Raw genomic sequence first — 14,972 nt, forward strand, 5'->3', positions numbered from 1 at the left:
TCTATTTTTTTTTTCCTGAAGGGTACTTAATTGCTCTGGCCACGGAGAAATAGCACATCTGTGTGCCCAAGGGTGAGGCGGTGCTGCTAGGAATTCCCGTGTGTGTGCACACGTGTGCGTGTGTGTGTGTGCATGCATTCAGGGGTGTGTGCTTGTGTGTAAGCGTGCGCACACCTGCTGTTCAGGAAGCTGACCGAAGATGGCCTTGGCAATGCCGTCATGTCACCATGGAAACGAATGTTGAGCTTAAAGTCACCAGCACCTTGACCACGAGGTTCTGTGCAGAAGCAGAAACCTGAGCTTTTGGGCACTAGAAAGGATATTTGTGACAGAGAGACACTTAGAGGTGACCCAAGCATCGTTTCTCTTGGGTGGTGCCTCTGAGGCCCCTGCTCGCCTTCTGTGTTTGATCTCTCTGAAATCTTAGTACTAGAGGCAGAACTGGTTCTGGTTGGTTTGTTTGTTTTGTTTTATACCAGATTTATTGAGATGTGAGTCCCACACCACACCTTTCACACATTTAAAGTGCGCAGCGTAGGGGCTTTTAGCATCTTCAGAGTTGTGAAACCATCACAATTTTAGAGCATTTTCATCACCCAAAAAGAAGTCTCTCTCTACTTTCCCCCAGCCCCTGAGCGTGGGCCAATAATTATTTTCTGACTCTATGGATTTGACTATTCTGGGCACTTCGTATCAATGGAATCACACAGTATGTGGCCTTTTGTGTCTGGCTTCTTTCACTCAGCGTGTTTTCAAGGTTCATCTCTGTAGTAGCATGTGTCAGAACTTCATTTGTTTTTGTGGCCAAATCGTATCTCACTGCATAGGTATAATTTGTTTACCCATTTATCAGTTCATGGACACTTGGGTTGCTTCCACCTTTTGGCTATTGTGAATAGTGCTGCTCTGAACATTGATGTACAAGTTTCTGTGAATCTTTTCATTTTCTTGGATGTGAATCTAGGAGTGGAATCACTGGGTCATATAGTAACACAATGTTCAACTTTTTGAAGAACCGCCCAGCTATTTTCCACAGCAGCTGCACTATTTTTTCCACCAGTGAAGTATGAGCCTTCCAATTTCTCCACAGCCTCACCAACACTTGTTACTGTCCGTCTTCTCAGCCATCCAGGTGGGTGTGAAGTGCTATCTCATTGTAGTTTTAATTCGCATTTCCCTAACGACCAGGGACGCTGAGCATGTTTCACGTGGGTATTGGCCCTGTGTATGTCTTCTTTGCAGGAATGTCTAGTCAAGTCCTCTGCCCATTTCTGAGTTGGGTTATTTGTTTCTTTGTCATCGAGTTGTTAAGAGTTATTTATGTATTCTGGATACAAGTCCTTTCTCAGGTATATTATTTACAAAAATTTTCTCCTATTCTGTCGGTTGTCCTTTCATTCTCTTGATAGTGTCCCCTAATGCACAAAAATTTGCTTTTTTTTTTTTTAACTTTGATGAAGTCCAATTTAGCTGTTTTTTCTTTGGTTGCTTGTGCTTTTAGTATCGTGTTTGAAAAACCGTTATCAAACCCAAGGTCATGAAGCTTGGCCGCTAGGTTTTCTTCTAAGAGTTCTGTACCTTTAGTTCTTACAAGGGTGTCTTTGATCCATGTTGAGTTAATCTTTATATATGGTATGAGGTAGTAGGTCCAACTTCATTTTTTTGTACATGATATCCAATTGTCCCAGAAGTGTTTGTTGAAAAGACTGTCCCTTCCCCCCACTCAATGGTTTTGGCACCCTTGTTTGAAACCAATATATATAGCGTATAGATCTGTGGGTTTGTTTCTAGACTCTAATCTCCAGTCCATAGATCTGTCTTATGCCAGTACTACACTGTCTTTTTTTAAAAAAAGAAATTTGCAAGGGGTAGGTAATTAGGTTTATTTATTTGTTTATGTTTGGAGGAGGTACTGGGGATTGAACCCAGGACCCTGCGCATGCTAAGCATGCTCTCTACCACTTGGGCTATACCCTCCCCCCTAGGACTACACTGTCTTGATTACTATAGTCTTGTGGTAAGTTTTGATATAGGAAAATGTGAGTCTTCATTCCAACTTTGTTTTGTTTTGTTTTCCAGATTGTTTTGGCTATGTGAGATCCCTCAAAATTCCATGTGAATTTTAGGATTAGTTTTTCCCTTTCTACCAAAAATGCTGTTGGATTTTGACAGGGATTGCATGGGATCTGTAGAGTGCTTTGGGGACTACTGACATCTTCACACTATTAAATCTTCCAATGCATGAGTATAGATGTCTTTCCATTTATTTATGTCTTCTTTAGTTTCTTTCAGCAATGTTTTACAGTTTTCTCTATACAAGTCTTGCACCTCCTTGGTTAAATTTATTCCTAGGTATTTTATTCTTTTGGATCCTATGGTGAAGGGAAATGATTTCTTTATTTCATTTCTGCATTATTTGTTTCTGTGTATTGATTTTGCATCCTGCAACTGTGTTGAATTTATATACTAGGCCTAACAGTTTTTTTTTGGGGGGGGGTGATCCTCTAGGCTTTTCTATGTATAAGAGTGTGTCATCAGCAAACTGAGATAGTTTTATTTCTTCCTTTCAATTTGGATGCCTTTTATTATTTCTATTCTTGCCTAATTTTTCTGTCTAGAGCCTCCAGCACAATGTTGAATAGAAGTGGGAAAGCCGGCTTCCTCGTCTTGTTCCTGACCTTGGGAACACTTTCAGTCCTGGGACATACAAAGTCAGAATGGACGAATTTGTACATGCAGTACTGGGCTGGGAGAGGAACCGTGGTCCATTCAGTCTTCTGCACGAGTGCTGGGGCACATGGAACCAGGGTTTTTCTTTGTAGGGGTGGTCCTGAAGTGACGTGGGAGGAGCCAGCCTGGTTGGCCAAAGCCCCTCCTCCCATTCACCCGGTCTCCCGAGCCCCTCCCCTTCTGCAGAGTGCTCTGGACCCACCCGCCCCGCTGCTTTTGTCCCCACAGAAGAAGAGCCGTAACGAGACGTTCGGCGAAGGCAGCGGCGTGGAGATCCTGGAGAACCGGCCGTACACGGACGGCCCCGGCGGCTCCGGGCAGTACACGCACAAGGTGTACCATGTGGGCATGCACATCCCCAGCTGGTTCCGCTCCATCCTGCCCAAGGCGGCCCTGCGCGTGGTGGAGGAGTCCTGGAACGCCTACCCCTACACCCGAACCAGGTGAGCCTGCCCTCACCCCCGTGGCACAGATCCTGAGGGCTAGTCTTCCAGACAGGTTTGATCCCCACACCCCAAGGGGCCCAGGCTCCCAGGGAGCTGAGCCTCCCTTCTCAGTGATCCCCTGAAGGCCCCCCATTACCCCCTTCAGAGAACGGGCGGGAGAGGGAAGGGAGTACCCCTAGATGCCCCCCAGCCTGCCACTGGGGGCAGACCAGGAAGGAATTGAGTCCAGCAAGGGCCATCTGAAACCCCTTTGCCATCTGGCAAACTCGAGGAATACAGACTTACTTTAATGTTCACCTGGGAATGCAGGACAGTCCATCAGCTGGGAAGAAACACGAACTGAGGGTAGACCAGATGGTCCAGAGATTCCCTGAACCCTGAGGCTTTCAGTGACTAGGACTATGTTTTATAACAAATCATGTTGAGCAGGGCTTTCTTTGGCTCCCCGTGGTAGGGGGCTCTTCACTCTGTGCCCCCTCTGTGCCCAGTATAGCTGAGCACTGCTTAGTTAGAACAGACAGGGGGCTGCTCCCAGCTGGCCACCCACTTGCTGAGCAGGTGGAGTCCCCAGGAATCTTGCCCACGTTGGTGAGGGCCTGGAACTTGCCAGAGTATCCATTCAGGTTATTCCTCTTCCCAGCAGCAGTTTCCTCCTCTGAGCTCATCTCCAGCCAAGAGAGAGGGGCCGTTTCCCTGTTGCCAGACCTGGTTCCTTGGGGGACAGGGGACGGGGTGGCATGTGACACGGAGGGCTGGTCCAGATTCAGCCGGCTCGGCAGTATCCCGCACACATGTGGACCCAGGGCTGCTGGCAGCTTCCTGCAATGACTTCCTCTTCCCCCACTCATCCCTACCCGCAACCTGGACTGAGCTCTCCTTAGGACGAGGTGAAGGTCCAGGAGGTGGATGGGACAGATGTGTCTGGACCATGGCTCCAGCCCCCACCTCCGCCCGCCACCCATGCCCACCTCGCTAGCTTGGGTCCTGATGGACACTCGCCTTCCCCCACAGGTTCACTTGCCCTTTTGTGGAGAAATTCTCCATTGACATCGAAACCTTTTATAAAACTGATGCTGGAGAAAACCCCAACGTGTTCAGCCTGTCTCCTGTGGAAAAGAACCAGCTGACAATCGGTAACCGTCCAACCTGACGCTCCCATCCTGGGCGGGGCAGGAGCCCTGCAGGGCCAACTTCCTGGTTTCCCTACCCACGGGCCCCTCGATTCTGCTTGGCAGGTTCCAGACTGGCTCCTGGGTGGGGAGGTTAGAGTCCAGGCAAGCGTGGTAGGGGGCACCATGTGGGGGGAGCAGGACAGGCCTCCTTGGCCCCATTTTCCTGATGTGCACCCTGAGGCTGAGTGCCTTTCCCACCTCAGCCCTTCCCCTCCATCCAGGCCTCTCCCTTGGCTTCTGGTGGCTCCTGGCAGTCCTTGGTGTACCTTGGCTTATAGAGGCATCACCCCAGTCTCTGCCTTCATCCTCACATGATGCTCTCCCTGCGTGCATGTCTGCATCCTTCTTAAATCACACTAGTCATGTTGAATTAGCTATATCCTAATGACCTCATTTTAATTTGATTATTTCTTTAAAGACCCTGTCTCCAAATAAGGTCACATTCTGTGGTCCTATAGGCCAGAACGCCAATGTATGCATTTGGGGTGGGGGCACATTCTACCCTTACAGGAAGGAAGGGCCCAGCATGACGCAGGCCCTCTTGCAGCTCTTGTCTGGCCAGCGGCGGGCTCCCTCCAGCGGCCTCCTACCATGGTCTCTGAGTCCCAGCCTTCCCCTTGGTGGCCCTTGCCTCTCTGGGCGGGCTGGGCATGTGGTCTGCTTCAGGAAGGATGTCCATCCCTCCCCACACACTGCTGCCCTCAGGCTGCCCCTGATCCCTCGCTGGTTTCGGTGGAGCCAATATCCGCATCTGTAAACCACAGCCCAGGCTCAGTGCCAGCAAGCCAAGGAGATGAGACAGCCAGGGCCTGTGGGGGGAGAGTCCCAGGTGCCATTGTCCTCACACGTCTGAAAGAAGGGCTCTCTGAGCCACAAACCCTGTCCTGAGTTCCTCCTCGCCAGGCGTCTGTGCAGCCCTGTCTGACACACACGTACCTCCGGAGCCAGCCCAACATCGTGGTTTGACTTGAGGGGGGAGGCATGTGACAAGAGGTGGTCCTTCCCGGAGTCACGGTCACACCCCCTACCCAGGTCCCACCAGGCCCCAGTCCTGTTTCCCTGGGCACCCAGCCCCATGGCATCTGCTGCCCGCTCAGCCTGTCCTGGACCAGCTCAGGCCCCACTCCTCCCACTGGGCCCTTCAGACAGTCATTTCTGGCCTCCTTCCTGCTGGTCTGTGTGGCGGGGGGGCTTCCTAGCAGGCCAGCCCACCTTAAAACCCGCCTATAGCGCTGCTTCCCCTCAGGGTGCCGTCCAGGCACAAGGGGATGTCAGATGTGTCCAGCCGCATTCCCATCACCTCTCCCTGTGCAGACACCCTGGTGGCTCCCCGAGCTCCCCCACCTCCTGGTCACGTGTCACATTCTGGGACGTTCTCAGCCCGCACGGTTCTGCAGTAGCTGAAACACCACCTTTTCTGGGAGGCTTTTCCCGGCCTTTTCTACTCGCCCACACCCCACCCCACACCTTGGGTGGAAGTTCATCGCTCCCATGCTTCTCCAGCTTCATCACCTTATTTACTTGCTTCGGCAACATGGGGTTTGCTGAAATGATCTGAAAAGGCAACAAGGAGAGACACAGGCCCTGCAGTCAGGGGGCTTGTGGTCAGAGTGGACCAGAGCAGCATCCTCACCCCGACGCCTGGCCCTGTGGCACGCCGAGGATTTGGGGGTAGCAGGGACATGGGGAGGAGACTGGACGGGGATGGGCGGGGTACAGACTGGGGCAGAAGTGGTCACTCACAGGGTCTCCCTGTAGACTTCATCGACATCGTCAAGGACCCCGTGCCCCCCAACGAGTATAAGACGGAAGAGGACCCCAAGCTGTTCCACTCGACCAAGACCCAGCGGGGGCCCCTGTCCGAGAACTGGATCGAGGAGTACAAGCAGCACGTCTTCCCCATCATGTGCGCCTACAAGCTTTGCAAGGTGGAGTTCCGCTACTGGGGCATGCAGTCCAAGATCGAGAGGTTCATCCATGACACGGGTGAGTGCCGGCCTCCGCGTCTGTACCCCTGCCTACCGCCTCCTCCCTCAGCGTCTGCCCGAGAGTCCGTGCTTCTGCCTTACTCTGGGGAGGTGACCCCAAAGCCCATTTGCAGCTTCGCAGCTGGCTTGCCTGGACCATGTAAACACATGCCAAGCACCTGCAGACAGGCAGTGTGTGTCTTGCCCCAGACACTCCGGGCTGGTTGGTATCTGTAGCACGGAATGCCCACCCCCACAGAGGAGCCGCCCCAGGGACAGCCTCCCTGCTGCTCATGGCGCCTCTTGGCACCCAAAGGCCAGACCCCAAGCCCTGCCCCCAGTGCTGCCTCTGTGTGGAGCTGGAAGTCCCAGGGGGAGTGTCTTGGACATCCTTGTGTCCTCACACCCCCGCTGGCCTGACCTGGAGCAGGTGCCCAAGGAACAGGGGGACCAACAGATGACCTGGAGTCCTGACACAGCTCATGCTGGCCGGGCCCCTCCCTCCCCTGGGCCCTTAGCTCCCTCCCTGTCCCCCAGGTCACGGCAGAGGTCAGTGCCCAGGGCCCGGCTCATGATTCAGGAGCAGCCCCCCGGCAGACACCTGTTGACTCCAAGAGCAGGGGTGACTGTGTACCGTGAACAGAGCCACACCCCTGATGATGTACTTCACAGGCGTCCTATCGATGGCCTCCCAGGAGGGTGGCCACTGTCACCCCCATTTGCAGAGGAGGAAGCAGACGCCCAGCGCTGGGCCTGAACCCGTCTCCCATCCCAGACGCCCTGGTCCTGATGTAACATTCTCACACCAGCAGGCGGGGCATCTCATCAGATGGTTTGTCCAGCGTGGGTGCTGGCTGACCCCGAGAGTGGCCTTCCTGAGGCCCAGCGGGGGCATTGGGGGGCACCCTCCCCGGAGCAGGGGTGAGAGGGAGTTTCTCCCACGCAGGCCTTTAGGAATGAAAGGATTTAGAAAGGACGGCTGGGGATGCGGAGGGGCCTGCGCGGAGCTGAGAGTGGGAATCAGAAGGCAAGCCCAGAGGAAGGGTCCCCAGAGACCAGCCTGGGAACGGGAGGGACTCGGCCACCGGGGGAGCTGCTCGGCTTTCTCGAGGAAAGCAGAGGAGCCCGTGCCGGATGTCCCGGGTTTGCTCCCCGGAGAAACTCAAATGCACGTTCTGGAATGTTCAGAGCAGCAGGTTTTTAAGAGTAAAATGGACAAACAATGAAAGTGAGCCAAAGGCCCATTGGCAGGAAAAGGGATAAATAAAATGTGGTATTTCAAACAAACAAACACCATACAGCAACACACCAGAAACTCACCCAAAAAAGCAAGTGGCAGAAAAATACATGCAGCTCGACCACATACGTGTAAATGCCAATGACATGTAGAAAAACACACCTGTGTGCTGAAGCCAGAGGGAAAAGCAAATGATAAATGCAGGATGCGGGACAGACCCTTCCGGGACGGGAGGAAGGTGCAACCAGGAGGGCGACCGAGGGCTCCGTGTTACTGGCCACGTCTGCTCCCTCCCTGGGTGGTGTGGCGGGGGGTGCTTTATTTCTTCTTAATGTTTTTTAAGCAGCTTATTGAGGACTAATTTTGCACCTGTTGTCAGAGAACAGTTCCGTGAGTTTTAGTCTATTTGCAGAGCAGTGCTCACAGTTCTAGAATGTTCCGTCATCCCAGAGTCTGTCCCAGTCACCGCCACTCCCATCCCCACCCAAGGCACCCTCATCGGCTTCCTGGCGCTGTAGTTCTTCTGTTCTGTTTGAGATCCTCAAAGTATCTTGTTTTCGTTCTTATTTTACATGCATGATCCCTTCCTACGTATCTTGCTTTTGTATCTTATTTTATATGGGTATAGATTCTATTAAAAAAAGAGAGAGAGAGAATGAAAGGGGGTCGGGGGAAGAAAGGTCCGACCTGCTGTGAACTTGAACTTGATTTTCCCATGGGCAATTCGACAAGAAAAGCGTACTAGACACTTGAGAGGTCCTCTTCCAGCTCCCCCAGAATTCAGGCCTCTCAACCCCACTTGTAGAAGCTCTGTGAGGCATCTGTGAGCCAGACCCCTCACTGACATATGGGGAAACTGAGGCACGGGAGGGGCAGTGATTTGCTCGAGGCCACACGGTGGGTGTGGGTCACAGCCTGACCTGCAGCACGGGACGCCTCCCAGCCTAGGGGTCTCTGGGGGGCTCTAACACGGGCCTCTTTGCCTCCCCCCCGGCCCCTCCAGGCCTCCGGAAGGTGATGGTGAGAGCCCACCGGCAGGCCTGGTGCTGGCAGGACGAGTGGTATGGGCTGAACATGGACAACATCCGGGAACTAGAGAAGGAGGCACAGCTCATGCTGTCCCGCAAGATGGCCCAGTTCAAAGAGGACGACAAGGAGGCCGTGGAGATGGCCAAGGATGAGGCCGCCCAGGACCAGGCCCCCAGGGAGCCCCCCTCAGCCCAGCAGCAGCACCGGGGAGCCCCTGGCGGGCAGGAGCCTGAAGAAGCAGTGGTCAACGTCCTCCAAGTCGTCGCGGTCGTCCAAGCGGGGAGGTGAGTGCTCTCTCCACGCGTGTCCTGCCCGACTGGTCCACCCCCATGACAGCCCCACCCAAGGCAGCCCACAGCCCAGCCAGGGAATTCTAACTCTGACGGTGGACTCTGGCTTTTGGGCACAGGGGCCACACCAGTGAGAGGCTCCCTGTAGCCTCCACGTCAGAGTGAAGTCCAGGGCATCCCCCAACCCTGGCAGGTTCCCCCGGATCCGCCCACACAGCCTGGGTCAGACAGATGGGTGGCCCATGTGGGAGCCCCAGGTCCCAGCCTTTCCGGGGACCCAGCACACCCAGGATGGCCTTCTGCCCCTGAGTGGGGGAGCCAGGCTTCACATACTCAGAAAGGCCTTTCTCTGGAACTTACATGAAAGTGCCATGGCGACTGGAGAAAATCAGGGTATCCTGTATCAAAAGCCACGAGTCCCTGCTGCAAATGCAGCTTTTCCCACACCAGCCGTACTGTCCTGTGCTGAAGGGACCCCATGAATTGATACCTTTCATCCCATTTCCGGCCGCTGACCGGCAGCCCAGGTCTGTCGGTCCCGCTGTGGCAGAGTTTAAGGGACTCGCTCCCAGGCAGGCCAGGTCAAGGGCACCGGCGTGGACCAGACCTGTGTGACTGCACATCCTGGCCTCACCCCTGACACCCTCCCACCTCCACGTTCTCCCCGGGACAGGCGGGTGGGGGCTGGGAGGCACCGTCTTCCACCGAGATGAGCCAGGGCCGCCCCGCCCTCACTTCTCCACTTCATCCCCTTCTGAGCCCTCCCGGCTCTGCTCTGGCTTCATCACACCTGCCTGCCTCTGCTCACTCAGCCCGGTGCAGCTGGCTGGTCGGTCAGCCTGGGGTTTTGCCTTCCAGCCAGTCCTTCCCGCCACAGCATCTCGGAGTGGAGGATGCAGAGCATCGCCCGGGACTCGGACGAGAGCTCGGACGACGAGTTCTTTGACGCCCACGGTAGGCGAGCTCCCTGCGGTGCACTGGGGCCTTCCCAAGAGAGGGAGGGGAGGGGTCTGAAAGAGCTGGGGTGCGGGATGTGGGTCAAGGTGGGAATTGCCTGTGGAAGGTTCTGGGTGAACAGCAGGGTGTCAGGGGCGGGGGCAGAGGATGAGATGAAGTCACCAGGAGTCTGGGGTCTCAAGCTCACCTCAACCAGCTATCAGGATGTGCACCAGGTCTGGCTGGTGGGGACTGTTCTCTGGAACCCGCCCCCCCCCAGATGGATTTACAATCAGCTGGGGACATTTTTCCATATGTGAATGTAACTCCCTAAGAAGCTTAATAAAAGCATAACTTCTAATTTTGTTTTTTAGTAATTACCGGCTTTTTCGTGATTAAATTAACACACATCTAAGGTAGACATTTTTAAAAATACAAACAAGCAGAAAATACATGCAGTGCCCATTTCCCCACTACTCCCGAAATAAGTACAGCGAACTTACAGCCTGATGAATCACTCACCTGTGCTGGGAAGATGCAGGCACCACACATCCTCGCTTTGTACTTTGGTCATTCCTCTTTAGGAATTAAGAGGGGTAGGCAGGCAGGTGCAGGAAGATGGGTTTGCATTTTGCAAGGCAGCATACAGGCTCAGAGAGGGACAGGGACTTGCTCACAGGCACACAGCAGAACAGAGGCAGGTTTGGCCCTGGGGCGGGGATCTGGAACAGGTTCCTGAGCTGGCCTCTGCAATGGGGACCTTCTCAGGGGTAGGGAGTGTGTTTTAGCCATTGCACACTCCTGCCCACCTCCAGCCAGGCCAAGAGGCTGAGCGCCTCCAGGGTCTGTGTCCCTGATGTGAAGAAAACGCAATCTAACGTGGAAACTTTAGGAAAAGCTGGAAAAAGAAGAGATAGCAGAGCAGGTGATGCCAGTGCAGTGTCCTGGGGAGACTGTCCCAGTGACCGACGGAAGAGGGACCAGCACATGCCAGGGTCCAGGCAGGTGCCTCCAGCCAGCAGTCACAGGCGGAAGTTCTCAGAAGAGCAAGAACAAGAGTCCTGGATAGAATTGTTCACAGCAGTGCTTCTCACTAAGCTGTACTTTTGTGGACATTGCAAACAGTGCGGAACATCAGTGGAGAAACAAAATGTGGTCCATCTGTACAAGAAAATGTGATTCAGGCATAAAAAGAAGTGAAGCACTGACACATGGATGAACCTCGCAAACACCAGACACAGAAGACCACACATCACTGGATCCCGCGTATAGGAATGTCCAGAAGAGGCAAAGCCATAGAGACGAAAAGTCAATCAGTGGTGGCCAGGGGCTGGGAGAGGGGACATGGGGAGTGACTGGTAATGGGGACAGGGTTTCCATGTGAAGAGATGGAGATGTTCTGGAACTAGATAGAGCTGATGGTGGTACAGCATTGTGAATGTACTAAATGCTACTTTAAAAATGGTTAAAATGGTGAATTTTATGTTAAGTGAATGTTAACCACAATTTTTAAAAAAAACATCAGGCAGAAGCCCCTGGGTGTGTGGCCATGTGCCCGTCCTGGGAAGGAAGGGAGAGAGCGGGACTGAGCAAGGAGGGGTGCCCGGGCCCCTCAGAGTGGCCACTCTTAGGCACCCACCTTTGGAAGCCAGGGCTCCCAGAGCCACCCCCTGCAACAGCCCCTGCCTTTGAGCGGGGTACTGAAGTCCCTCTCTCTCCTCTCCAGAGGACCTGTCCGATTCCGAGGAAATGTTCCCCAAAGACATCACCAAGTGGAACTCCAACGACCTCATGGACAAAATTGAAAGCCCTGAGCCAGAGGACACGCAGGGTAAGCGGCTGGGGGCTGCAGGGCCCAGGGATTGTGGCCTCGAGGGGCCAAGCCCCTCTTCCCTGACTCAGCTCCTGGGCATTGCTGGGCACCCAGGAGGGGTGGAGAACCCTCTGTCCGGTGGGCCTGGGGCTGCCCCTCTGCTCACAGCACCCACCCCTTCTGTGTTGCAGATGGCCTGTACCGTCAGAGCAGCCGTGAGTTCAGGGTGGCCTCCAGTGTGGAGCAGCTGAACATCATGGAGGTGGGTGCCCAGGTGGCAGGGGGCCGGGCTGTGCAGGGAGGGCTCAGAGAGCAAAGGACCGGTCCCGCGGGGGCTGTGGAGGTAGAACTTGGCACCAGCAGCCTCATGTCCACACTGGCCTGGGCACTGTTGGAGAGAGGCCCTGGGCCCAGCCCCTCTGACATCCCTGAGAACCAGTAGGAACTGCAGACAGCTCCCCCGAGGAAGGCCTGGACCCAGCTCCACCTGTGGAAAGTAAAATGAGACACTTGTAAATTCCAGATCAAAAATAAGATCTTCACCCTGTGCTCAGGCTGTCTGAAGTTCCTGAAGAAAAAAAGATGGAAGGGGAGGAAGCAAAAGCCATCTAGGCAGAAGTGATGTGCCCGCAGTCGCCGCCCCGCAGGGGCTGGGCAGAGCTCTCAGTGTCCAATAAAGCTGTGTTGGTAGAGCGCCTGTGTCCGCTTTGGGGGTTCTTTGCCTGGAGCTCACGCCCCTTCTCCTCCTCCACCTGTGGGCAGTCAGAGCTGTTTGCACTGGGGGCAGGAGCCAGAGCGGATCGGGGGCGCCACACGCTGCGCTCACCACTCTGCTCTGGCCTCCATCTGCCCAAGGTGGACACAGCACCTCTGGGAACTCAGGATCCCTGAGGAGTTTGGGCCGGAAAAGAGGAGCATACACACTGCCCTCGTCCTCTTGGGGTTTCTTTGAGGTCTGAGGTCGATGTGGGCTTGTCTAGAAGGGTAACTGGGATGAGGGAAGTTGATTTCCAATTGTTAATTAATGGTGATAAAGCAAACGGAGCCCCCTCCCCACCTTCTGCGCACACAGCTCTGACGGCCCCCCTTCCTGGGAGGGGCAGAAGGGGCCCTGGGCTCTGGATCTGCCTCGAGATGAGCATTTGGACCCAGCACCGGTTCTGGGGCACTGCCATCCACAGTCAGATCCTTTTGCTTGCAAAAGCCCCCAAACCGGAGCCTCCTCTCCCAGGCTTTCAGAGGGAGCAAGGCTGGCTTTACAGAGTCACTGCTGAGGACCCTCGGGCTCTCCAGAGTGGCTCCCACGCCCCACCATGTTCCCCCGCCTCCTGTGTGTTCTGTTCCCACTGGGGTTCAAGTCTCCGGCAGGGTGTCCCCCTGTGGAAAGCAGTTTGAATTGGAGGAAAACTCCTCTGGGTTCCTGAGCAGTCTCCAGGCTCCAGTGCTGGGTCCCAGCAGACAAGCACAGGCAGATTCAGCCCCCCGCCGCCCAGCCCTGCCCATCCCAGGTGACTTGGGGCCACGTCTGGGTGACAGGGAGGCTACCATAGGACATTGCTTCCACGAGCCCCTGGCCTGGCTGTGTTGATCTGTCCTGGGTACCATTTGGTGGTTCCATCCTGGCCTGTGTTCTGGGCAGCTGGTGGCCCACCCTGCCTTGGGGCCGTGAGTTCATTCCTGCCCAGGCCAGCCAGAAGTGGGAAGCCCTCATGTGGAGATGGGAGTCTGCCCCAGGCTCTGCTGGGCGTGCGTCCCTGCCCAGGCTCTGTGGCCCATGACTGGCTGATGATCAGCCCCCTTTTGTCTTGAAGCAGCCCAGCCTTACCTCCACCTGAGACCCAGTGCCACCCACCAGCCTTCCTCCCGCCCAAAGCCCTCTGCTGCTCAGTGCCTCCCATCCCTGCTCAACCCATTCCTGAAGTCCTCGCCGGCCCCTGGGTTCAGTGCCCGCACTGCCCGCCCTTCTCTTGGGCTCTGCATTGACACCTAGGTCCTGCTGTTGCCCCACCTCGTGCCATCCGATGGCCCAGCTCTGGGCCAATGGCCCCCCATGAGCCCTCCAGATGGCTTCAGCCCCTTGTTCTGGCTCCCGAGTTCCTTAGGGACATGCCCCTCTCTTCAGCTCCCTTCCCCACCCCCGTGCCCCCTGACATACTATGGGCACAGCTAGTGCACACCAGTGGCTCCTCTTGGGCCCCAGCCTCCCCCAGTCACACACCAGAAGCTGGAGACAGGAGAGGCTCCCGGGGATGGGGCCACAGACTGGGATGGCAGGAGAGCACTGAGCAGGTGACAGTAGCTCTGGGTTCCAGTCCTGCTTGGCACTGACATGCTGTGTGACATTAGACAAGTCCCTTGGCCTCTCTGGGCCACCACCACCTCACCTGTAAGTAGAATGGTTCCATCCCCCATGTGGTCTCACTTGGACCTCACAAGCAGGCCTGACCAGCAGGAGGTGGGGTCATTATCCCCCGACAAACGAGGGGGTTCAGATGGATACATCTGCGTTGCCCTCCTTGCTCTAAGATGCTGGGGCTCTGCCACTGCTGGGACATCTCTGCTCTTGTGGATCTTGGTCCGGGGTGTCCGGGAGTGACAGGGCCCCGGGGCCACAGGCCGGGGGCAGGAGGGGAGGGCCTTTGTAGAGGGAGGGAGAGCTCAGAGCTGCTGGTGGAGTGGCCAGGCTGAGTCCCTGACCCCAGCCCCTCTTAAGTGAGCCTGTGACTCAGGCTGAGACAGACCCACAGAGGGCAGGCAGGCCCCAAAGGCCCGCACGGGGCTGAGCCTCTGCCTCCTCCCCTAGGCCAGAAGCCCTAGAAGCCCCTGCCTGGGTACCCTGATGGGAAGTGGAGCCTGGGCTTTGGAAAGAATAGAGCCTCCCTGTCCTCTGCCCTGGTCAGGCTGGCAGAGAGGAGGAGGAGGACCAGCTTGGCCTCCCCAGGAAGGGGGTTGAGGCGGCCGACACCAGGCCCCGGTGCTGAGGAAGTGAGATCGGGGTTCTTAGAGGGAGCGGCTGGGAGGCGGCCGATGCCTGGACAAGGAGCTGAGTTCCCTGGGAGTTGACGCCCACCCCCCGCCCACGCAGGACGAGGTCAGTCCGCCGCTGGCCGCGCCGCCCTCCAAGATCCACGTGCTGCTGCTGGTGCTGCACGGAGGCACCATCCTGGACACGGGCGCCGGGGACCCCAGCTCCAAGCAGGGCGACGCCAACACCATCGCCACCTGTGTTCGACACCGTCATGCGCGTGCACTACCCCAGCGCCCTGGGCCACCTCGCCATCCGCCTGGTGCCCTGCCCGCCCATCTGCGCCGATGCCTTCGCCCTTGTCTCCAAGTGAGTGTGCAGGCCCAC

The 14,972-nt window shown here is 55.8% G+C and overlaps 1 protein-coding gene across 1 annotated transcript in view; it reads left to right on the forward strand.

The window, feature by feature from the left end:
* PITPNM2 (phosphatidylinositol transfer protein membrane associated 2) overlaps positions 1–14,972 on the forward strand; it is a 131,098-nt gene that overhangs the window by 103,180 nt on the left and 12,946 nt on the right. The window contains 10 exon segments of the mRNA XM_032471697.1: positions 2,959–3,173; positions 4,188–4,309; positions 6,107–6,334; positions 8,556–8,752; positions 8,754–8,865; positions 9,730–9,825; positions 11,534–11,638; positions 11,812–11,882; positions 14,706–14,843; positions 14,845–14,954. Coding sequence (XP_032327588.1) covers positions 2,959–3,173; positions 4,188–4,309; positions 6,107–6,334; positions 8,556–8,752; positions 8,754–8,865; positions 9,730–9,825; positions 11,534–11,638; positions 11,812–11,882; positions 14,706–14,843; positions 14,845–14,954 — 1,394 coding nt within the window.

This window comes from Camelus ferus, chromosome 32, assembly GCF_009834535.1.
Source record: "Camelus ferus isolate YT-003-E chromosome 32, BCGSAC_Cfer_1.0, whole genome shotgun sequence".
Taxonomy (NCBI): Eukaryota; Metazoa; Chordata; class Mammalia; order Artiodactyla; family Camelidae; genus Camelus; species Camelus ferus.